This window comes from Anopheles ziemanni, chromosome 2, assembly GCF_943734765.1.
Source record: "Anopheles ziemanni chromosome 2, idAnoZiCoDA_A2_x.2, whole genome shotgun sequence".
NCBI classification, from domain to species: Eukaryota; Metazoa; Arthropoda; class Insecta; order Diptera; family Culicidae; genus Anopheles; species Anopheles ziemanni.
In genome coordinates, this window is record NC_080705.1 from 92,146,245 (window position 1) to 92,168,083 (window position 21,839).

Consider the following 21,839-nt stretch of genomic DNA (forward strand, 5'->3'; position numbering starts at 1 on the left):
TTCTTAATGTTTGCTGGCGTATGAGATCACGGTTGGACGGTAGCGCGTTTGTGTCGCCTTTTGTTGGTAATTGTTAGATCGTGCATCAGCTGATTCATTGAGTTAGTTAACGAGCTTAAGGTACGCGGTGCATTTCCGTTCTACACGTAGTAGCAACTTAGTGTGGAATTAGCCTGGTTTGGATTATGGTAACTTAGAATATGTCATCATGTGATACTATAGCACACTGTAGGTGGTTTACGTAGATTTTGAATACGTTAGAAATGAGTATTTATAAAATTATTTGAGTCCTATGTGACTTAATTACCTAAGGTACGGTTTTGCATCAATTGTTGCTGCAATTTAACATCCACTTCTAAAAGTTGTGGCTGAACAAAACCTTGAGCCGCGCAGCCCATCACTGGGCAACGGGTCTTGCGGTTCATTTGTAGCATTTCTTCAATGGCACTTTTTTCATAAACATGATTGCACTGCTTGTTCCGTACTGGGATTACGAGTGGCCGTTTTGTAATTGGATCGACCAAGTTGCCTACGTCACCTTCGATAATCAATTCATCGTCTATTGTTTCCTCCTGCGAAGGTCCTGCCAGAGTAGGATTTAGAAGCGGTTTGGCGTACTGCAAAAAATCCTTGAATCTTTTTTGACCTCGTACTTGAGGTTTCTTTTTATCCATTCCAGCATCGTAGCGCTATAAAAAAACGAAAACCATGTTGATCGACAAATACACAATGTGCAGTATTTTAGTTACCTTGTTGAAACTATCTACAAACTGCTCTCGAGACGCTTCCGACATAGCCTTCCGATGGACGGTGATTTTACTTTCAATTTCGCAAATGCGTTCCACGAGATCGGTGTATAGTTTAACATTTTTAGTAGCTGAAAAATTTAAACGATCATATTAGACATAAAAGAATAAATCCATACTTTGATGGCCACTTACAATCGTCTCCATACTCGGCTGCCAGTCGAACCGTGTTGTTCAGACTGTCGCTAACTTTGCGACAGTTCGCCTCAAACATGTTCATCGTAGCGGAATACTATTTTTGGCTTTGCAAAACGAACAAAAACACTTGTTGCTAAAATTAAAGGACGCCAAACGAACAACGATACGATTGTAAAGTGAAGAAGAACGAACTGTTTGTTTACAAACCAAATGCAACCGTCGCGGCAATTTGTTGAGTGACAGCAATTCGATGAGACAAAAACGCATACTTTGTGCAGGAACGCAAACTTTGAGCAGTGAGAAAACTATCTTGACGCAATTCGCCATGTACAAAAGTAGTTAGGTAAATAAAAATGTGTTGTAATTGTAATTTTTGAATCAACCGTTACATCAACCAGAAACATAATTGTTTATAAAATATTGCACTTTATCAGTGTTGGTTGAAATATGCCGAATATGGCTTGGTTTCCTTTTTTAAAGCAGCTATGACTTGTGATAAGCACCAATTTTCAATAACAGTAGATATTTTCAATGAAACATATGTCATGTTTTATTAACAGGATTTTACGCCATAGTTAAATTGCTAAATGCAATTGTGAAATCTGTTCGTAGCTAACAGATAAGAAACATTTTGTGATGATTCATCTTTTGATTTAGTAAAGTTATGAAATTACAAGAGATAAAACGCTAAACTTGAATTACAATTTGTTTATAATCGTGTGCGCCGCAAACATGCAATGTCAAACGTGAATTTCCGGAATTCCGCCGGATGCTCGGTGCGCTCTGTTTTGCGACTAAATTGTGAGCTGGAACGGGGTTTTTATCAAAAACAAGAAAGTACGGAAACATCTACCTTCAACACAAATACGCGTCTTGAAAAGACCTTTCATTTAAGGGGTCAATCATGAAAATCGGTTTAAAGAATCAATAGTTATGTACAAATTGGCAATTTTTTGTGTTTCAGTAATCGAGGTTTATCAACCTTGTTCCCGGTAGAGTGCTGTCTCTTTTCCACACAATTAATTTTCTCAAAAACTAGAAAGTATGGATGGATCTATTGTTGTACAAAGTTGTGTGTTTTGAAAAGATCTTTCATTTGAGGGGTCACATGTGCAACTCGGTTAAGCGATCATGAAGTTATTAACAAATTTGTTATTTCAGTAGAAAATACCAACCAAGGTATCTGTACCTTCGTCCCATTCAAAAGTTTATTTCATTAAATAAGAATCGAGGTAGAATATTTGTTGAATCAAGTTGTTTGCCTTGAAAAGACATTTCATTTGAGGTGTCTGTTGCTGAAATTGACCAAGGCACTAAAAAGTTATTAGCAATTTGGCTATTTCAGTAGCCGTTCGCAATCTTTAATTTACCATTATTTCTTCATCAATAAATGAAAAGATCGATCAACGATACGATCAAATAATATTTCTCGAACATTAGTCGAAAATTATCCTAAACAAATCACGAAAATGAAACAGTTTTCATTTTTTTCAGTTTTCATTCAGTTTCAAAATCAAAGTGCTCGAAAATTGTTAAAAACTATATACAGTCGACTCTCGATAATTCGAAGTGGGAGGGACCCAGAAAAAAGTTCGATTTATCGAGAGTTCGAATTATCAAGAGTGGTAGGAAATAAGCAGCTACGGTTGCTGAGTTATGAACTGGAAATGAGTATGCGTGTATTGATTTACGCTATGCCTTTACCCACCGTTTTCGCTAACTGTTTTTTCTTCACTTTTCTTTGTGCACCTTCCTACAAAGCAGTTGTGCCCCAAATATGTCCGTCCGCACGTCTACACCATTTAGTCTAATTTGGACGAACATTTTCGGCCCCGTTCAACAGAGTGTTACAGGGCACCCGCAATGTGACGCGTTCTATTACGTTTCAACTTGCTCAGAACTTCGAATTGTTGCGAGTTGAGTGGATACAGCTTCGAATTATCGCGTGAAGAGAGCAACCTAGATTCGAATTTTACTTCGCTTTATCGAGTGTTCCAAATCGTATTGTTTTTATTCGAAATAATGAGAGTTTTCCAAGGGACTACTGATATACTTCCAATTATCGAGAGTTTCGAATTATCGAACGTTTGAATTATCGAGAGTCGACTGTATTTATATACCTTGGAATACTTGTATAAATACCCAGGTTGCTATTCGAGCAATATGCGGAAACTTTCGAGCAATACGCGGAACTGGATTGACCAGGAACGACCCGTCGACTCGTTCACTTCACTCGGGTATCTGGACGGAAAAGGTTGTCTTCCGCATCACTTCCAGCATTTCGAATTGTAAGTGTGAATATTTGGTAGCAGCTTTTCATTTTTCCAGTGTCGTTAAAAGTTCAAGTGGAGTTCTGTTAACGGGCTGTGTGGTGCATTTTGGTGTAACAGGTGTGCTAAGTGCATAAATTGCAGAATTTCAGCGGGTTTGTGCCGGTGTGGTAAAGTTCTACCCACTCTTACTGCGGGACACGTGGCGGCCGATACTTGTGGGTTTTTTGGTATGGCTAGCTAGGATTTACAATCTTGCGAAATTTGTGAAGTGCCAACAATCGTTGTATAAGGAGACTTCTCGTTTCATTAGGTGCACTAGAATTCACTGCATTCGTAGCCGATCTTTCATCAATTTTAGATTTAACACGTGGATTAGAGAAATAAATGGTTAGCTAAGTATTGCGCTTGCGCATGGCCAGTTACATGGGGTAATTTATTGTAACTTGGATTTCGGGAAGATAGAATAGGGAGATTTAGTTAGAGCTAGAAAAAATGACGAAATTGCACTAGTAGGCATTTCCAAATATGGCGCCGGTCGTGTCAACGACTGGTGCAGAAAGAGGAATAGAAAGTTCCAGGAAAGAACTAGAAGACCGGGCAGCCATTTTGGATTTGGCCAACTGGTAGCAGCTGGAGTTGGAATTGGGGGAGAAGTTGGTGTAAGACTTGATTCAGAAATTGTTCACATCATACACTTCTCCTTTTTCGCCATTCTTTTTCCGGCTAATCTGGCGTGAGTCACTTAAATTGTTCCAAGCACATTTTTTCTCCACGCATACTTGATATGCGCTGCTTATATGAAACGTGGGTTCCACGCACACGTTTCCATCCGCTGACGGGTGTAGTGGTGTATTCCATACCGGAAACTTCGAGTGTGGGTTTTTGGAATCAAATTGAACTAATACACTCGCCAAAACGCGGCAGCTGCTTGAACACATCCATTTAAAACTTTGCAATCGGAGCACATTATTAATTGGCCACATTTTTTCCTAACCTCTATTTTTGCTCTTGTATAGTGATCGCTCTACATCAAAATGGGTAAGGAGAAGACTCATATTAACATCGTCGTCATCGGACACGTCGATTCCGGCAAGTCGACCACCACCGGTCATTTGATCTACAAATGCGGCGGTATCGACAAGCGTACCATCGAGAAGTTCGAGAAGGAAGCCCAGGAGATGGGCAAGGGTTCCTTCAAGTACGCCTGGGTGTTGGACAAACTGAAGGCTGAGCGTGAGCGTGGTATCACCATCGATATCGCCCTGTGGAAGTTCGAAACCTCCAAGTACTACGTCACCATCATCGACGCCCCTGGACATCGTGATTTCATCAAGAACATGATCACCGGAACGTCGCAGGCTGATTGCGCTGTGCTGATCGTTGCTGCCGGTACTGGCGAGTTCGAGGCCGGTATCTCCAAGAACGGACAGACCCGCGAGCACGCCCTGCTGGCCTTCACCCTCGGTGTGAAGCAGCTGATCGTTGGTGTGAACAAGATGGACTCGACCGAGCCCCCGTACAGCGAGGCCCGTTTCGAGGAAATCAAGAAGGAAGTGTCCTCGTACATCAAGAAGATCGGTTACAACCCGACCGCTGTTGCCTTCGTGCCCATCTCCGGATGGCACGGCGACAACATGCTGGAACCGTCCACCAAGATGCCCTGGTTCAAGGGATGGGCCGTTGAGCGCAAGGAAGGCAAGGCCGACGGCAAGTGCCTGATCGAGGCTCTGGACGCCATTCTGCCCCCGTCCCGCCCGACCGACAAGCCGCTGCGTCTGCCCCTGCAGGACGTGTACAAAATCGGCGGTATCGGAACGGTACCGGTCGGTCGTGTGGAAACCGGTGTGCTGAAGCCCGGTACCGTGGTTGTGTTTGCTCCGGTTAACCTGACCACTGAAGTCAAGTCCGTTGAAATGCATCACGAAGCCCTGCCCGAGGCTGTGCCCGGAGACAACGTTGGTTTCAACGTGAAGAACGTGTCGGTCAAGGAATTGCGTCGTGGCTACGTCGCCGGTGACACCAAGAACGCTCCCCCCAAGGGCGCTGCCGACTTCACCGCTCAGGTCATCGTGCTGAACCACCCGGGACAGATCTCGAACGGCTACACTCCGGTGCTCGATTGCCACACCGCACATATTGCGTGCAAGTTCTCCGAAATCAAGGAGAAGGTCGATCGTCGTTCTGGCAAGTCCACCGAGGACAACCCGAAATCGATCAAGTCCGGCGATGCCGCCATCGTCATCCTGGTCCCGTCGAAGCCGCTGTGCGTCGAGTCGTTCCAGGAGTTCCCGCCTCTGGGACGTTTCGCCGTGCGTGACATGCGACAGACCGTCGCCGTCGGTGTCATCAAGTCGGTCAACTTCAAGGATGCCACGGGTGGCAAGGTCACCAAGGCCGCTGAGAAGGCCACCAAGGCCAAGAAATAGCCGCCAACGGCAGGTGCCCTTCATAATATTTCAACAACAGATGCAGCAGCCACCAACACCATATACTCCACCACCCGTCATATCCTCGAGAAACAACAACAAGACCTTGCGCTTGCTGCCGCCTCCGATCGGAGGACGAACATCATCTCTGATGGCGGCAATGCGGCTATTGCTGGGGGTACGATGTCCGTCGGCGATGTAGACGATCAACATAAGCACCCAGAGCAGCAGCAGCAGCAGCATCCTAACAACACCTCCGCCACCACCACCTACACCACCTACGGCAGATGGCTGATCGATATAAAAACTTATCACCACTTCCATCGGAAGACATTCAGACGAAAACGAAACGGGCTCTTGAATTCATTCCTTTTCAAAACTATAATTAATATCTTAACTATTAATTATTAATATTTAAAGCGGAACCGAACATAGAGCGAGAAAACCACGCGTTTATAGAGAAAACAGAACTTATTGGAACTCCGGGTAGAATTTGCTATTTTTCAGACCTAACTTTTGTAGAGTACAGATTCTGCTCGCAGCAGGAGAGAAGAGCAGGGACGAGGATATGAAGAATAATAAGAAAAATGGTATCCTTGAAAATAGAAAACTGGCATTTTTCTAATATTTTATTAGAATGAGAAACAATACGGGTTTGTTTTGGGTGGGCGCGAGTAGACAAGGGTGATGAAATTTGAAACTTACGAAATTACAATTATTTGGCCAAATAACTTTTCTAAAACAAAGAATTGATCATCGAAGACTGCGAATTTTTCGCGTGTGAACATAGATTTGCTAATTTTCAATAAAACAACGTAAAAAGGCAAACAAACGGATGTTATACATATTCGGGTTCGAGATTTAACATTTGAATGTTCATCATGTTAACTTGTTTGCTTTGTTTTCATTCAAATTGTCCCCATTTTTCCGTTCAACAGGTTGCCGCATTGCATTGCCGTTTGAACTTGAACGTGCTTGGCATGAGGTCTCCAATTGGCGCATGCCAAATTTGTACGTTTTGCTATTTTTAAACAAGCATCAATGAATTTAGCCTTTTACTACAGGTGGTTTGTGTGACAGGAGTTGATGACACTGGCCTGTTCGGCGAGTGTTGAACTCTTGCAGGGGATTGTTTTAGTGCTTATTTGGTGAAAGAACAAAAATACGATTTCTAGTTTTTATTTTAATTTTTTATTTGTAGAACCTAGGACTAAACGCAACCCATCGTACCCGGCATGTTTCGCATCGGCTGTTTCGGACCAGGTATGTGTTCGACAACGTCCACATTGGGATGGACCATTACTTACCTCAACCATTTCCGTAGTAAGAATGTAAGAATATATAAAAGAAGGGAAAGAGTGGCGGATGGTTTCACATTTAGTTACGCTTGAGCAAGTTCGCTAACCTTTGCGCAAACCATTCGCTTTTTTACGGAAACCAACCAACCAACCACATTTTCCATCGGAAAGCTACGTTCAGTTTCGGATCATATAACGTTGAGCGTTCGTTTGAAACGATTTTGTAGAAAGTGTTTATATTTGTGGTACTGCCATCACCTTCACCAAGCTGAAACTCGAGGTCTATTTCTGGTGCAATCATAATGCTGAAATCGTCGAAAAAAAAAATGCATCGCCGCAACCGTGTGAGATTGTTGGAGAAAGGAGCAACGGAAACCACATCTTGTGCAACGCAACTAAAGAGCAGAAACGAAGACCAACATAGTTGATACCATTTCTCCTTTCTCTTTTCACTTACTTTCCGTCTGATTGGAGCCCTTAGCAACAACGAGAGCATGTTTAATCGCAGCATGCTACTCTTTTTGCGATCGATCGATGCGATTGATCGATTGATCTACAATGATTCGTATGTTGCTTCATATTTCGTTATTGGGGTATCCCTCCCATCATTGGACTTTTTTTTTGTTTTTGGTCTAACGTTCTAATGTGCGTTCTTGGATCCGGTACGGGGTGAAAGATCTGTAAGATGATCTTCTCCAACGTTGCCGGGCAAGCCGCTGACTGTAACATACACATTCGCGAAGACCGCGCATTTATTCACCAGCGAGTATGCGCTTATGTGGCGCTTATATATGCCGATGGCCACGTTATGTTTCACGCGCACACTGCCAATTTCGAGACACTGGCAGCGTTCCAATACCGGCCGGCGTTTTTTTTCTTACTCTTAGCTTTTCATTAACATAACGAGTTTCAGATTGGTACAGCGTGTATCCGCATCGTTTGCTGAGATGACCCACCAAGGATGTAATAATTTGTCATATTCAACGAGATGCATCTTTCTAAAATTTTCTGCAAACGCATTTTACGTGCTGGTTTTGAGTGTCGAGCTGGTATTTGTGAATACTGGTGGAAGTTCTTGAAAAATCTTTCCTTGGGTTGCGAAATTAGAAGGAAGCTTCAGTGCGGATTATTTCTGGACGACGCCCAGAATGGAACTCACCAGGTCTCCTGTAAGATCGTAAGCTATATGTAGATACCTGGTGAATTTGCTAACTAACTATGGGGCAAATTTGGTCAATTTTCATAAACATAAAGAATTTTAGTTCATCACGACATCCATGGTTAATTGAGATAATCCAACAAGGTTGCTAAATTTAATCCAATGCTATTATAAGATCGAGTATCGATCATGCCTTTCTCCATATCTTACTACATTCGCATTCTATGAGTTGGTTTCTTGGGATCTTGGCATATGAAATTAAAAGTCAGCTTCGGCGTGCATTAATCCTTAGTTAAAAGTTACCTATCAAATACTAAAGATTTCGTAGTAATCGAAATTTTCATTTGGACAGGATGAGACATTCTTCTTTACCCGTTTAATTCAATCATATAGTGCTTGTTTTGGAAGGTGTCCTTTAAAAAAACCGGAGAATATATACAAATACCTTATATATTCTACACATATTATAAGATCTAATCTTATAGTAATAGCTTAGTGGATATGTCACTATACAAAGTCCATGAACTAGGAGTCCTCTGGTAGTCGTTTCGTTGCAACAGTTTGATACCAAGGTGAACATCGCTTCACCTAGGTGAATATGCAAACGACACTAGAGTATGCAAGGACATTTTGTTGTAATTCGTAATGTATGTTATATCACTTGTAAAGTGCCTGTACCTTTACGAACAGCTTCTCTCAGTAGTAGCACAGAGTTGATCGTGTGAGGTTGGGTTTAGAAGTTTACCAATCTGCAAATAACATGGAATCGAGGCGCATGGCGTGGCTGTTTTCAATAGTGCTATTCTGCCTCAAATTATACTTGATTCAATCCAAAAGTACGAACCATTTGACTTTCGCTCTCAATAGGGAAAAGTCGTACTATTTCAACGACAGATTTAAGGTCAAGTTTGAGACAAAAGTGCTTAATTTGTTGCTACATCGTGACTATTATTTGAACCGTGTGTTTCTGTTTTTCCTATAATTACAGCTAAACTGGTACCAAGCAGCAGAGCATTGTCGTGCCCAAGACATGTTTCTAATATCGATAGGTGATGAACGGGACCTATACGATGCGATTGATTTTATTAAAAAGAGCGGATATTTCGATAAGTACGATGATTTGCAGATGTGGACATCAGGAAACGATCTCGGCCAGGCAGGGCAGCTATATTGGGGCTCTACGGGGCAGCGCATGTCCCTAGATCGTTTTGCCGACGGCGAACCGAGCAACAGCAAGCAAAAAGATGGTTCAACTGAAGATTGTATCGTTTTGGAAAGGTCCAAGGGACGAAACTATACATTCGACGATAGACCTTGCAAGGCAGTATATTATTTCATGTGCGAAAGTATGCTTTGCTGAACGTCACAAGCCGTTAAAAACGAACGTCCAATAAATTATGCGATAAAAAAAAGTTTAGGATCCTTATTGAGTCCTTTTTGCGTTGATATGTTGCTGGGTCTCTTATATACGGGGTGCTTTGGAATTCTGCGATTCGGAACCACGCCGCTGAGAGACTGCATCAGCACTTATGGGACATGATTCCGTAACCCCGGAGCGTGCCCCAAGGCTTGTAAGCACTCATGCTTAATATTTTTATAATGGTTAACAAACAAAATTGCCTATTGCTTGTCCATTGCTGGTATGGTTGCACGAGCAACATGCCGATCAGACAAGGTTACTCAAACGCAATATTTTTGCTTCAGAAACAGACATCACTTCGTACTAGTAATCGTGGTATTGCTCGTAATTTCGGTTAGGTGCTGATAGTGGCAGTTACATCACACTTTAGCATCAACACGATTTTCGATAGGTCAGCGCTAAGAAAGCCATTTCAGTTGATAACAATTCCCTTCGAAGTTAATATTGACTATGGAAGTAAGTCGTGTGTTTCTTGTCGTCATTGTGGTTTGTATCCTTGCGGAAAGAGGTACTCTGCAAAGTGAACAGGTGTTTGCTTTGGAGCGTCAGAAGTCGTATTACTTCGGATCTACGTTCAAGGTGTGCAAGGTGATGTTTGGGCAAATTTAAAAGCAGTCATGATTCACACCTTTGCCTGTTAAACTTTTTCAGATTAATTGGTTCAAAGCAGCGGAGTTCTGCCGCAGTCGCGGGATGTTCCTCGTATCCGTTATCAATCAAGAACACCTCGAAGAAATAGTAAGCTTCGTGAACAACAGTGGCATCTTCGTAACGGCCAATGAAATCGTTCTATGGACATCGGGAAATGACTTGGGTGAAGAGGGACAATTCCACTGGGCGTCGACGGGCGATCGGCTCACTCTGAATGTGTGGGGGGCAAATGAACCAAACAATATCAAGTTTGAAGACGGCTGGACGGAAGATTGTGTGCAACTAAAAATAGAAACGTATGAAAACGACAAAACCAAGTTGAAGTCGAAGTTTAACGATGTTAGATGCCGCGTCAATGCGTATTTCATGTGTGAAACATTAGTCAACTGAATTTGTTAGAGCTAAACCATGAGTTACCTTTGATACACCGGTAGTTTTCATAAGAGCCTAGCTTTTGATTAAATACGGGCCAAATAACTACAGTCTACACATAGTTTATAGGTGTGTCCCGGTCCATGATAATTATAAAAAATAAAAATGAACAAAATGTTGAGATAGTTTTTTAAAGTCAATGCTATTCCAAATTGTTTAACTTCGTTAGAAGGATAGAGAAATCTAAATGAACAAATTTTGAACATATCTCAATACGTTTCAGGTGTCCATGTGGCACGGCGAAGAACGTGAACCGGTGGTAAGATACTTGGCCAGTATCAATTACATCTAACTGGAAATACATAATGGATATCTGCAAACGATCTAACTGAAGTAGGTGTTTTCCACTGCGCCTCAACTCAGTGTGTTGGAGGAGATAAACTATAAAAAGTTGATACCGTCGGAGCCGAAAGACGACTCACAAGAAAGATGTACCGGCGAGAATTTTCGTTCACCAATAGCGAAGGTCCACATTACAACTCCAAAGTAGTTTGTTGAATATTTCACAGAAGAATCTGCAACCGAACCGTTATCTAATCTCTTACAATAATTCCTAATAAGATTCAAAACTGCAGTGAAATTCAACAGCGTTCTCATTCTTTGATGCATTGATGCTATTTTAGTGCAGTGAAACATCAAGATGAATCTTGTATTGACGGACGTTCATTGACGACGGACGGCTAAGAAGACCGATGGTTTTTTTTTCATTGGAGTTGGGAATAGAAAATGAACTTCCGTTTCGCTTCGGTTTTTCTTGAAGACCAAACATCTCTTCGGCAGCAAGATGTTCATTAGCAAAAGAACGGTTTCTATACAGTACCTTTGCAGCAACGGTGAAGATATGACGAAGCTAAACGTGCTGATGGTGATCTGTTTCGTGATGGCCTTTCAAGGTCAAGTGTTGTTGCAACAAACCGATCAAGCATTTGCATTTTCCCGACAGAAACAATATTACTTCAGCAACTCGTTTAAGGTAAAATTGAGTGGCACTTAGCAAATCTTTGAGGATGACCTTATGTCTAAGTTTTTCGTCCATTCTCTGATACTCCTGTGTCTAGCTCAACTGGTTTAAAGCGGTTGAATACTGTAGGGATCGAGGGATGTTTCTGCTGTCGGTTCAAGATGCCGAAGAGCGTCAAGGCGTCATAAATTATCTGACCAGCACCGGGTACACCCGAACGCACAAAGAGCTGCGTGTATGGATATCAGCAAATGATCTTGGCGAGGAAGGTGAATTCCATTGGGCTTCGACTGGCGGCCGGGTCAACTATCCGAACTGGAGTGACACGGAACCGAATGATTTCAAAACCGACGACTGTACCGGAGAAGACTGTGTGGCTTTGGAGTATGACGCGGAGGGTGGTTCCAATTTCAACTATACATTCAACGATCTAGCCTGCACGAAGGAGTTCCTTTTTATTTGCGAAACATTGCCTCAATGATTGCAAGTGAAATTAGCTTTGCAATCTTTTGTCTTCTTCTATTATTTAAATATTAGATAATTATTCTGAATAAATAAATCTCTTTGGTTCTATCAGAAAAAAATGACATTTTTGTCTTTAGCTGTGAGAAGACGATTTGGAGAATGCCATTGAGAATGGCTTGCATATGCATTCTTGGAATCGAAACTATGAATCCATCCAACAGCAGCACTCTAACATAGCCCGAAGGACAAATTTGATAAGCCAAAGGACATCCAACAACGATTCTAAGCACATCCAACATTCATCCGAAAAGAGATGCATTGGTAATATTGGGATGCCGTGTTTGTGTGCTAAGAAGGCGTTTACTTTGCAGTTGTCCATCGGTTCAGAAAGACAATTTTGTCGATAACCTTTCCCTCGATGTTGTAAAAGAGTCATGGAAGGAAGCCGAGCCTTGGTGTAATCTTAAGTTGTATCCTTACCCAAGAAGCTATAATAAAATTAAACCATATTTTCCCAGCTGAATTGGTACAAGGCTGCGAAGATTTGTGGAAGCCACGTATCCGCGATCAATCAAGAACATCCCAATGAAAAGGCCTGCTACGTGAAAAGCAGTGGCTTCTTCGTAACGGCCAATAAACTTAAGATATCGACGTCGAACAATGACCTGGGCGAAGTTTGAAGACAGAAAATCGTGGCCAACTATTATAAAAATATTTATTTTATGTGTACAACAGTGGACAGCTGAAGTTGAGCTCATCTTTCATCTTTTTATTCAATTATACCTTGCAATAGGGTCAATAAACTATGTGTGTCAGTTTTGTTGGACCTGAGAAACAATTTATGAATACAACAGTAAATTGGACCATAATCAAAAATTTATTTAATTTATCTTTTTTTTTTGCGTAACGTAATAAAATACTTAAATACCTACGCCAATGTGAACACCTGTTACCTGTTCTGCTTATTGGTTCCTTGTTGGTGTAGGTAACAGGTCCATCTTATTCCGTATGATCTCAGGGTCTAGAGCATTGGAAAAAGATCGATTTCAAAACAGTGCCATCGTAGCAACGGAGTAGACATGACGAAAATACACGTGCTTGCGGTGATCTGCGTCGCGGTGGCCTTACAAGGTCAAGTGTCTTTGCAACAGGGCGACAACACATTTGCATGGTCACGGCAGAAGGAATATTATTTCAGCAGCTCGTTTAAGGTAAAATTGCTGACCTATTCGATGAGCTAATAATTAAATAATTTTCTCTATGTAGCTCAATTGGTTCAAAGCGGTTGAATACTGCAGGGATCGGGGTATGTTCCTGCTGTCGGTTCGGAATGCCGAAGAGCGCGAAGCCGTCATTGACTATCTGGCCAGTACTGGTTACACCAAAACGCACAAGGGGCTGATGGCATGGATATCAGCAAACGATCTTGGTGAGGAAGGTGAATTCTATTGGGCTTCGACTGGCAGCCGGGTCAACTATCCGAACTGGAGTGACACGGAACCGAATGATTACAAAACCGACGACTGCACCGGAGAAGACTGTGCGATCTTGGAGTATTGGGCGGAGGGTGGTGCTAATTACAACTATACATTCAACGATCGAGCCTGCACGAAGGAGTTCCTTTTTATTTGTGAAACATTGCCCCAGTGATTTAACTGCTTGAAGCACTTGGGAATATTTTAAATATCTTAAGACAATAAAACTAAATGGAACTAAACAGTTAAAATAACATAATGTTGCCTCGATTTTACTAAACGACCCGGAATAACCCCCAAGGCCCTTGATGAAGGTTGACTCTTTGGGAAACTGTACAAAAAAGGAAATTCCATACTACAGTAGAACTGGTTTTTAGCATACAAACACGTCTCCGGTGCCATCGACGAAACAAACATTGTCAAGGGGTATCGAATTAGCTTGCCGTACCAAGACGACTTTATGGATCCAAAGTCCTACTTCCTACAATGAGCAGTCTGCCATTTGTTGTGCCGTCAGTAGGCCACGCATTTTTGTCACTGTATAAGATTAGCCTCTTACTATTTGTGTCGCTAAACAACGTTTGGACGATGGAAACGAAACGTCTCGCAAATTTGGTAGCAATTTTGCTCAGTGTTCTGATTGTGGGTTTGATCAAAACTCAAAAAGATAATGAGAATACTTTTGGCATATTCAGGGAGAAGTCTTACTACTTCGGTAACACATTCAAGGTAATGACACTTAAAGAGACACGAAGATGGGAAGAGGCGAAGAGATGTGTTGAGTGATCCTTCTTTCTTTTTTTCCTGTGAATCTAGCTAAACTGGCACAAAGCAGTGGAATATTGCCGTACCCGTGGTATGTTCCTGGTGTCGATCAATAACGCAGAGGAACTTGATGGCGTTGTGGATTATATCGAGAAGAGTGGATTTTCAAAAACGCACGGCCTGCTACACATGTGGACCTCGGCGAACGATCTCGGCGAGGAGGGCCAATTTTTCTTAGCCTCGACCGGCCAACGGTTGACGTTCGATCGATGGACAAAAAACGAACCGAACAACGCAAAGCACGACAACTGCACGTTTGAACATTGTGTCGTTCTGGAGTACTATTTACCGCTGGGTATTAACTACACGTTTGACGATAGGCCATGTAATGCTGAAAACTTTTTCATGTGTGAAACGATATATGACTAAACATGAGGCACTCGGGATGGATGTTAAAATGATAACAAAAAAAGTAACCCAACAACAGAGCTATAGCTTTATCTTAAGGATGAATTGGAAAAGTTAAATTTATAATTGAATAAAATATGGAAAGGTTTACAATGGATTAGAAATATAAGCTTAAGAATGGTTCTTTTCTTAAATAAAAAATGTGATAGTGAAACAAACTTTCCGGGGAAATGATAATAAACATTTCTACAATATTTCACATTTATGTTGAACAAATATGTATGCCAATATCTCTATTTAGAACCATTGCTTAAAATAGTTAAAAATTCAGCGTTTCGCACATGAATACGTTCATGCTTTTGCATGGCCTGTCGTCGAACGTGTAGTTGAAGCCATTGGGCAAAAAACGTTGAAGCACAACACAATCCTCGTACGTACATGCGTCATGCTTTAGGTTGTTCGGTTCGTTCGCTTTCCATCGATTGAACGTCAACCGTTCACCCGTTGATGCCCAGTAAAACTGGCCCTCCTGCCCTAGATCGTTTGCCGAGGTCCACATGTTCATATCGCCGTTTGGCTTCATGTATCCGTCCTTCTCCAGTATCGTCACAACTGCTTTATACTGGGGATGGCTGTTGATGGTCACGAGAAACATTCCCCGGCTGCGGCAATATTCGACGGCCTGGTACCAGTTCAGCTGAAAACACGAGGAACAAAGTATTAACGATTTATTCGAATCGCGAGTAAAATTACATACCCTGAATCGTGTTTCAAAATGGTACGTTTTTGGTGGTAAGGGGCATTTTAGATTTCCAACGGCAGTCTCTGCGTGTATGAAGCTCACCACTAGGCCGACGGTGAAGAGAAAGGCCAATCGATCTACTGTACGCCTCATTACGGACATTAGTGAGTCCTTGCTATAGAATGTCGACTAAAGCAATAAGAGCCTCAGGTGAAACGCATCAGCTTATATCACTGCAGCTAGCACGAGCTGATTTACGATCACTGTTTAACATTTGTTTGCAACTTACGAGAATAATGTATGCATAGCTAAAACTTTCTAGATAACGATAAAAAGGTAACGGGGTGGTTTTCTTATCATTGCATTTATATTGTGTAACTTTATTTTTCTTGTACCAACATATGATATAAGCCATGTACGTAAACGTACCACACATGATTAGTAATTGGTTAGATAAGATGAAGAAGAATATACCCTGCTATTAATTATATCCATTGAAACCTATATTAGTAAGTTAAAAGTAAATTAATCAGTAGTGATATCGTTTAATACCTTTTATACTATTCAGTCTTATTGAACGACTTTTTGTATAAAAAATATAAGTCGTCTTATCAGCAGCTAAAATTTGACACCCAAAAACCTATGAACCATATATGATATATACACAATTTTAAAACTTACGATACTTTTAACCTAAACGATACTTACATGAAAGTTTCTTTACCTTATTGACGGTAATACTGTCCAGGATCCACAGCGGAGTGACGAAAATCTGTCCATCGGCCGAAGCTTGCTCACTGTGGGGTTGTCTTCCTTCGTCGTCATTTTCCACCACAAGGTACTTGGCCTTTAGCTTATTCCCGGTCACCTTCCCACGGCAAAGGAGCAGCAGTTCACGAAGCTGTCGCGCCGGAACGGCACAACCCGGTGACACCCAGAACGGGCCATAGTCTGTGAACAGCTCGCTACGATACTGGCTCCCGAATGCCTGACGCTCGCTGCGATTAATCTGAACGGCCATCGAGAAGTCGCGCACTTCGAACTGTTCCTCCGGTAGCCAGCGACGGGCCCGGAACGACTCGACGATCCAATCGTACCGGACGATCCAGAGACCACGCACCAGTGCCCGCAGGAGGTTGATGGTGCGCCGAGGCTCCAGCGACACGAGATGGGTAGTGTTGTCCGAGACGTCCTGCTCGATTATGAAACCGTCGAGCTTCTCAATGGCCTGGTGAGGATGTAACGGGATACATAACGGAAAGAAGGATATAAATTTCTTAATAGTTGTGTATGTTTGAAAAATATCATCCCCAAATCAGAATGTTGTACAAATTCAATGCATCAAATGAAAGAAATCGGTGTTTTTTAAATTTTATATTGCATTTATTCAGCATCAGTACAAACATGCAGATTCGGTGAAGCACACTCAAAACTTTCTAGCTTATCGTTTAATGCTAAAGTGCTATCTAATGTTGAAAAACGTGTAATACATAAAAAAAAACAAATTTAAAATAAACTAACTGCTGTGTGGCTCAAAAGAAAGCTAAACCCTTAAGCAACGAGCAAGTCTAGTGTTGGAGAGTAGTGTTTGAGGAAAGAAATCTATTGAGTTCGTACCTCCTTCACGAATGCGGTCTGCTCGGTGTGTAGGTTAGTCGTAGCCAAATATTGTCGTTCCTGTTGGTGGTTCGATGCTCCGTGGTTGTACTGGGATGCCACCGTCGGTAACCCACGTCCTATAGGGAATTGCTGCTGCTGCTGTTTTTTCTTCGTTGCTTGCGCTTCGGGCAGCGATTCGAAAAGGGCCGTTGTGCGACGTTTCTTAAGTGAAGCAGTTTGATCCATCGGTCCGTCATGGGTTGGTGCAAGTGATCGTCTTTTGGTCGCAGTGGTTCTAGCAGTGATCGGCTTGGAAGCAATCGGTGGTGTCTTAGCGATCGGTTGCTCTTCCGTGCTTTGAACGTTAAAAAGCCTTCGCTTGCGTGGCACAACGGCAGGAGGTTCTTCCGTGACGCTGCTGCTACTGCTCGTTGATCTTTCAGTTGGCTTACTCGATTTCTCACATGATCTCACAGCCTTCCGGTAAAACTCAGTAAGTGAGGTCTGTTGCCCTTGAGATGGCGGTGGAGATATTAGGCCAACTGGATGGGACTGTTGTACGTCTACTGCTGCAAAATCGTCCTTTTCATTAGCCAGGTTCGAAGACCCCGATGTTGTCTGTTTTTTTGCAGCAGCAGCCTGTCGATTGATCTCCGATAGCCGTTGATCCATGATGTCCATCGAAATGTCGAATATTGTGCGCCTGCGACGGTCCGGTGCACGCGTTGAGCTAAACATAACCGATTCCTCATACGCTTCCAGCAGTGTTTTACGTCGCATATTAGTTTCCTTTCCCGTCGCAGTCGGTTTCGGGGTCGAACTGGAGGTTGGATTTGGTCGGTTACATATGCTGCTACCGTTATGTGTCGAATCAGCGCGCGATTGCGCAGCTGATGGTTCAGGAGGCGTTTCGCTGACTTCCAGCGGTTCCATGAAGGTAGAGTTTCCCGGTTTGAAAAGAGTTCGGCGTCGTACGGAACCGGTCGATGTGGATGAGATTGACATTACGGATGTCCCGGTGTTGTCTGTGTTTTTTCCCGGTACAATATCCGCTGCAGCGGAGGGATTAAATAAGCTACGACGCTGGACGCTAGTTGATGTCTTGCCATCGATTTTATTTATGACTGATTTCTCAGCCGGAGAAGTGACGCTCATCTCGGAACCATTACTGTTAATTTTCGTCAGCTCCGTTGCATGCTTGGTATTGGGCGCGGAAGTTTGAGGAATAGTCGAGACTTCCATATCCTTGGGTGAGCAGATGGTAGCTCGCTTGGTAATTAGTGTATGAGAAAGACCCAACGCTACCGCTGGTGGCGTGTTCTCTTCGTTACCGAAAGTGACCGTTTTTCGACGACTTCGCGTCGAGGATCGATCTTTTCTGCCATCCGTGACTGGTGTGCGCAGCAACGAAGGCGAGATATTTTCTTTGCTTGCCACCACTGTTTTGCGCTGTTGATTCTGGCATGCATCGATGGCGGGAGGGGATTTCACCCCATTCCCGGTGGCCATCGAGCTACGTCGGGTGCGCTTGTTTGGTGTTGGTGCTGCTGCTGGGTGGTTTTGTTTGCTGTCCACCGCTACGATAGTTTTCCGGCGACCTCTGAAACTAGTTTCTGACACATTTTGTGGCGTTTGCTCAGATGCAGCAACCATCGTCCGCCTTCGAGATCGTCCGGTGGATTCTTTTGGTGTTTCCTCGATGCAATTCAGTGGGCTCGGAGCTACGTTTTCCTCTTCCAAGTTCTTCATTTGAGGAGTAAAAAGAATCGTTCGGCGGCGTGATCTGGATGCACTCGAACCGGCCGATTTCTTCGATCCAGAGTCGGCAACGGCGAACAATTCCCGACGCGTTTCTGTGTTAGACTTGGCATTCGTAGTTCCTTGTGGTGTAGTATACGCTTCATCAACATCAACCGTACCTCTTGCAATATCGGTAGCAGGACTATCCAATTGAGTTGGTGTTGACCGGAAGCGTTCCAGCATTCGCATTGGTGCGCCATGTAGCATCTCGTCAAATTCGTCGATCGGACCCGTGTTGGCGTTAGCTATTTGATTATGCGCCTCGAAATCATTCAAAATTCGCTCCAATTGATCGTCGTTGCGAATCCGGTGAAGCACTGGCAGCTTTGAGGGAGGCGATATGACTAGGGGTCCTTTAGGTTTACCCGTAACTGCGGTACGTTTTTTATTGCCGGCCGTTTCTGTAGCACCTGGTTGCATTGATTTTTGACGCTGATGATGATGATAGAGAAATTGTTGATTAAATACATTAGAGCGCAGTAGAATTGTTGACAAAACTTACTCTTATTCTTTTGAAAAGCTCTGGATTTTCATAGCGTTCTACGTTCGATATATTGAAATCATCTGGATTCATCAAGCACATGTGACGCTTGCAGGCTTCAATCCACAGCACAGAAACGACCGGAATATTCATCTTCTTTGCCTTCTGGTAGGTCGAGAGCAGGCCATCTTTGAATATGACGTGTGTTGTGTCCCTGCAAGGAATCAAACGAGTGTGGTTAGATCAACGTAAATTCTAAAGTACATACGCAGTCTTACTTCAACAAACGCTCATTCACTTTCGCTCCCAAAGATGCAACGTGTTCCTTGATGCCATCGGATCGATTGTCCGTCCCGGAGCGCACCTCAACGTACACGCACACATTGCCCAGTATATCCCGGATGTCTCGCTTTTCCGGCTCGATTCGTTCTTCGGCCGTAATGATATCCTGTTCGGCGTAGGAAACATCGAAGTTTCCGTACGCGTTGCGTTTGCTTGGTGATTTTAGCGCACGCAACGCACGAAGCCGCGCCGTCGCAGAAGGACTGTTCAAATCGCGGTACAGCATTTGCAAGTGGCGGTTGTTTACGATTCCCTCGGCGTTCGGCGGAGTGTTGCATCGCATGGCATCGGGGGTGGCGTTGAAGAAGCCCAGCAACGGAGACTCACTGCCCGACAAGCAGCTGTCGAAGGAATCGTCGGTAGTGCGCTGTGAGGGGGTTGCATCGGAAGAATTCTGCCGGAACAACGGCTTATCGCTGGGAGTTGTAGAGAGGATGCGCAACAGCAAGTTCTCATGCAAGCTCATCCGCTTGCCCGCTGGCGTCGTCATATCTGCTTCCTTCGCAGTCGGTGGTGTGCCGGTATGCGGGGAGATTGGCCGTGGCAATATGTTTGAAGGGGTTGCCGATGCATGAATTTGAATCGATGCCGATGTACCCAAGCCAACCGAAAGTCTCGTTTGTTTGGGTGACGCTTTGACGCCGTGGTCACCTCGCACAGCGATCCGGTTCATGTTTGTTTGTTTTGCTGGTTACAGAAACACCTTTTCACAACATTGCGTTGATATGTACGCTTGACTAAACTTACCTAATTGACTAGTGAACTGAACTTTATTAAAGTGTTTAGAAATCGACGCGTTTCTCCGCAGTACTCGACGGCGCAGTCAACTCTTGGCAGTTTGCGAGTGGCAGTTTGAATGATGAGATTCGAAAGGAAGACTTGAAGATCCGATCTCTAGACGGATTCCAAAGATTCGAATCCCATTTGACGATTCCAAATATTTGATTCGATTGGGATTCGAACACTTTAGGAATGTTCGTCAGTTCCAGTTCGGCGTCGCATCAGAGCGGATGGTTAGCAGTGCACGAGGTTCCTGAAAGGGTTAGCTGAAAAGTAAGGTTATCTTAGGCACGGCCGCGTGGTGTCGCCGAGCTGGAGCTCAAGTCAGAGAAATCCTAGCCGACGCACATCTCGTGCTGTTTGAGTAATCAAGCGGATCACGAGTTTCGTGCGATCTGACTAACAGAAGGAAATATTCCTTTCGTTACGGCGGGTGAACAGCCGCATTTTGACTGCGCACTAGCGTGGTTGGCTAGCAGTGCTCCTGGCCGCATGGTGGCAGTCAAAAGGCGACGCCTACAGAAAATCGAAAACCACAGAAAACCAGGACATATGGCCTTTAGTTGCCAGTCCTAAAACAATAGAGGTCTATGTCTCCAGGTTAGCTTGCGAAGGCCCAGGAAGCTGGATTCAATAGCCGTACTGGAGTAAATCCTCGCCGAATTGAAGAAGAAGAAGAAGAAGGAATGTTCGTATTGCTTGTATTTAATTAGAAGAATAATGTAAAATATGCTGATATAATTAGAAGAATACTGCGAAATATGCAGAATGAATTTGAATCGAAAGATAACAATCCGTCCAGGAATTTCATTTACCCACCACTAGAATGAAGGAAACGGTCAAATATGTCAGTTTGACGGAGTACCTAGGTACAGAAACCTAGGAACTAGAAGTTCCGTATTGCTCAAGGTGCATGTATCTTTGTTTTGAAAGAGGTCAGTTTGAATAACAAACGCTATCGTTTTTGTTAAATGTTTGATTGTAATAGAAAATTGTGATCACTTCACGCAAAATACAGAGCAGTACATTTTAAAATGATTCTTTAAATTATACATACCATAGAAAAAACATGTTTTTTCCTCACTAACATCAAAGGTAAAGAGGTATTAAGAATTGAGTAAAGGCTTTGGGGTTTAAAAACTACCCTCTGCATTTGGATGCATTCATCATTCAACATTCTTTGCCATTAGCCGGCAAGAGATGTAAATGAATTTGCTTCCCAACATTCGCCATGGATGCGGCCGCATCTTTAAATATGCTCCATTTAGATTCAATCAAATGGGTGAATATTAATGAAACTGTTTGCCAAAAGAATCCGCAGCATTATCATCAGCGGCAATCAACGTCGGCAGCGATCGCAACCGTCCTCGTCAGCTATTTCTCCCGGAGGCTAAACATCTTCCAGGGTGTTCTTCGTG

General features: G+C 43.2%; 8 protein-coding genes across 9 annotated transcripts; 5 read left to right on the top strand and 3 right to left on the bottom strand.

The window, feature by feature from the left end:
• Positions 1-1,164, bottom strand: LOC131282306 (E3 SUMO-protein ligase NSE2-like). Its single transcript, XM_058311723.1, has 4 exons — positions 942-1,164; positions 750-877; positions 308-689; positions 1-173 (listed from the first exon to the last, which is right to left on the bottom strand). The coding sequence occupies exons 1-4, from the start codon at positions 1,024-1,026 to the stop codon at positions 169-171; spliced, it is 600 nt and encodes a 199-aa protein (XP_058167706.1). The 5' UTR covers positions 1,027-1,164; the 3' UTR covers positions 1-168.
• Positions 1,165-3,150: 1,986 nt separating this feature from the next.
• LOC131282304 (elongation factor 1-alpha) lies at positions 3,151-6,074 on the top strand. Of its 2 annotated transcripts, none has more exons than XM_058311719.1 (2): positions 3,151-3,232; positions 4,234-6,074. In XM_058311719.1, the coding sequence occupies exon 2, from the start codon at positions 4,252-4,254 to the stop codon at positions 5,641-5,643; it is 1,392 nt and encodes a 463-aa protein (XP_058167702.1). In that variant the 5' UTR covers positions 3,151-3,232; positions 4,234-4,251; the 3' UTR covers positions 5,644-6,074. The 2 variants fall into 2 exon arrangements, with proteins under 2 accessions (XP_058167702.1, XP_058167704.1); XM_058311721.1 differs by lacking the exon at positions 3,151-3,232 and adding an exon at positions 3,313-3,432.
• A 3,896-nt stretch (positions 6,075-9,970) lies between these two features.
• LOC131294742 (C-type lectin 37Da-like) lies at positions 9,971-10,895 on the top strand. The gene is made up of 3 exons (XM_058322787.1): positions 9,971-10,099; positions 10,172-10,510; positions 10,827-10,895. Exons 1-3 carry the CDS (start codon positions 9,971-9,973, stop codon positions 10,893-10,895), a joined length of 537 nt encoding a protein of 178 aa, XP_058178770.1.
• Positions 10,896-11,387: 492 nt separating this feature from the next.
• Positions 11,388-12,045, top strand: LOC131294743 (C-type lectin 37Db-like). Its single transcript, XM_058322788.1, has 2 exons — positions 11,388-11,576; positions 11,662-12,045. The coding sequence occupies exons 1-2, from the start codon at positions 11,388-11,390 to the stop codon at positions 12,043-12,045; spliced, it is 573 nt and encodes a 190-aa protein (XP_058178771.1).
• Positions 12,046-13,096: 1,051 nt separating this feature from the next.
• LOC131294912 (C-type lectin 37Db-like) lies at positions 13,097-13,749 on the top strand. Its single transcript, XM_058322967.1, has 2 exons — positions 13,097-13,240; positions 13,296-13,749. The coding sequence occupies exons 1-2, from the start codon at positions 13,109-13,111 to the stop codon at positions 13,677-13,679; spliced, it is 516 nt and encodes a 171-aa protein (XP_058178950.1). The 5' UTR covers positions 13,097-13,108; the 3' UTR covers positions 13,680-13,749.
• A 328-nt stretch (positions 13,750-14,077) lies between these two features.
• Positions 14,078-14,903, top strand: LOC131286070 (C-type lectin 37Da-like). Its single transcript, XM_058314938.1, has 2 exons — positions 14,078-14,233; positions 14,321-14,903. Exons 1-2 carry the CDS (start codon positions 14,093-14,095, stop codon positions 14,696-14,698), a joined length of 519 nt encoding a protein of 172 aa, XP_058170921.1. The 5' UTR covers positions 14,078-14,092; the 3' UTR covers positions 14,699-14,903.
• A 93-nt stretch (positions 14,904-14,996) lies between these two features.
• LOC131294744 (C-type lectin 37Da-like) lies at positions 14,997-15,572 on the bottom strand. Its single transcript, XM_058322789.1, has one exon. It carries the CDS (start codon positions 15,570-15,572, stop codon positions 14,997-14,999), a length of 576 nt encoding a protein of 191 aa, XP_058178772.1.
• Positions 15,573-16,107: 535 nt separating this feature from the next.
• LOC131294745 (mediator of DNA damage checkpoint protein 1) lies at positions 16,108-20,485 on the bottom strand. The gene is made up of 5 exons (XM_058322790.1): positions 20,389-20,485; positions 19,578-20,328; positions 19,321-19,513; positions 17,037-19,250; positions 16,108-16,647 (listed from the first exon to the last, which is right to left on the bottom strand). The coding sequence occupies exons 2-5, from the start codon at positions 20,312-20,314 to the stop codon at positions 16,108-16,110; spliced, it is 3,684 nt and encodes a 1,227-aa protein (XP_058178773.1). The 5' UTR covers positions 20,315-20,328; positions 20,389-20,485.
• Positions 20,486-21,839: the final 1,354 nt, after the last annotated feature.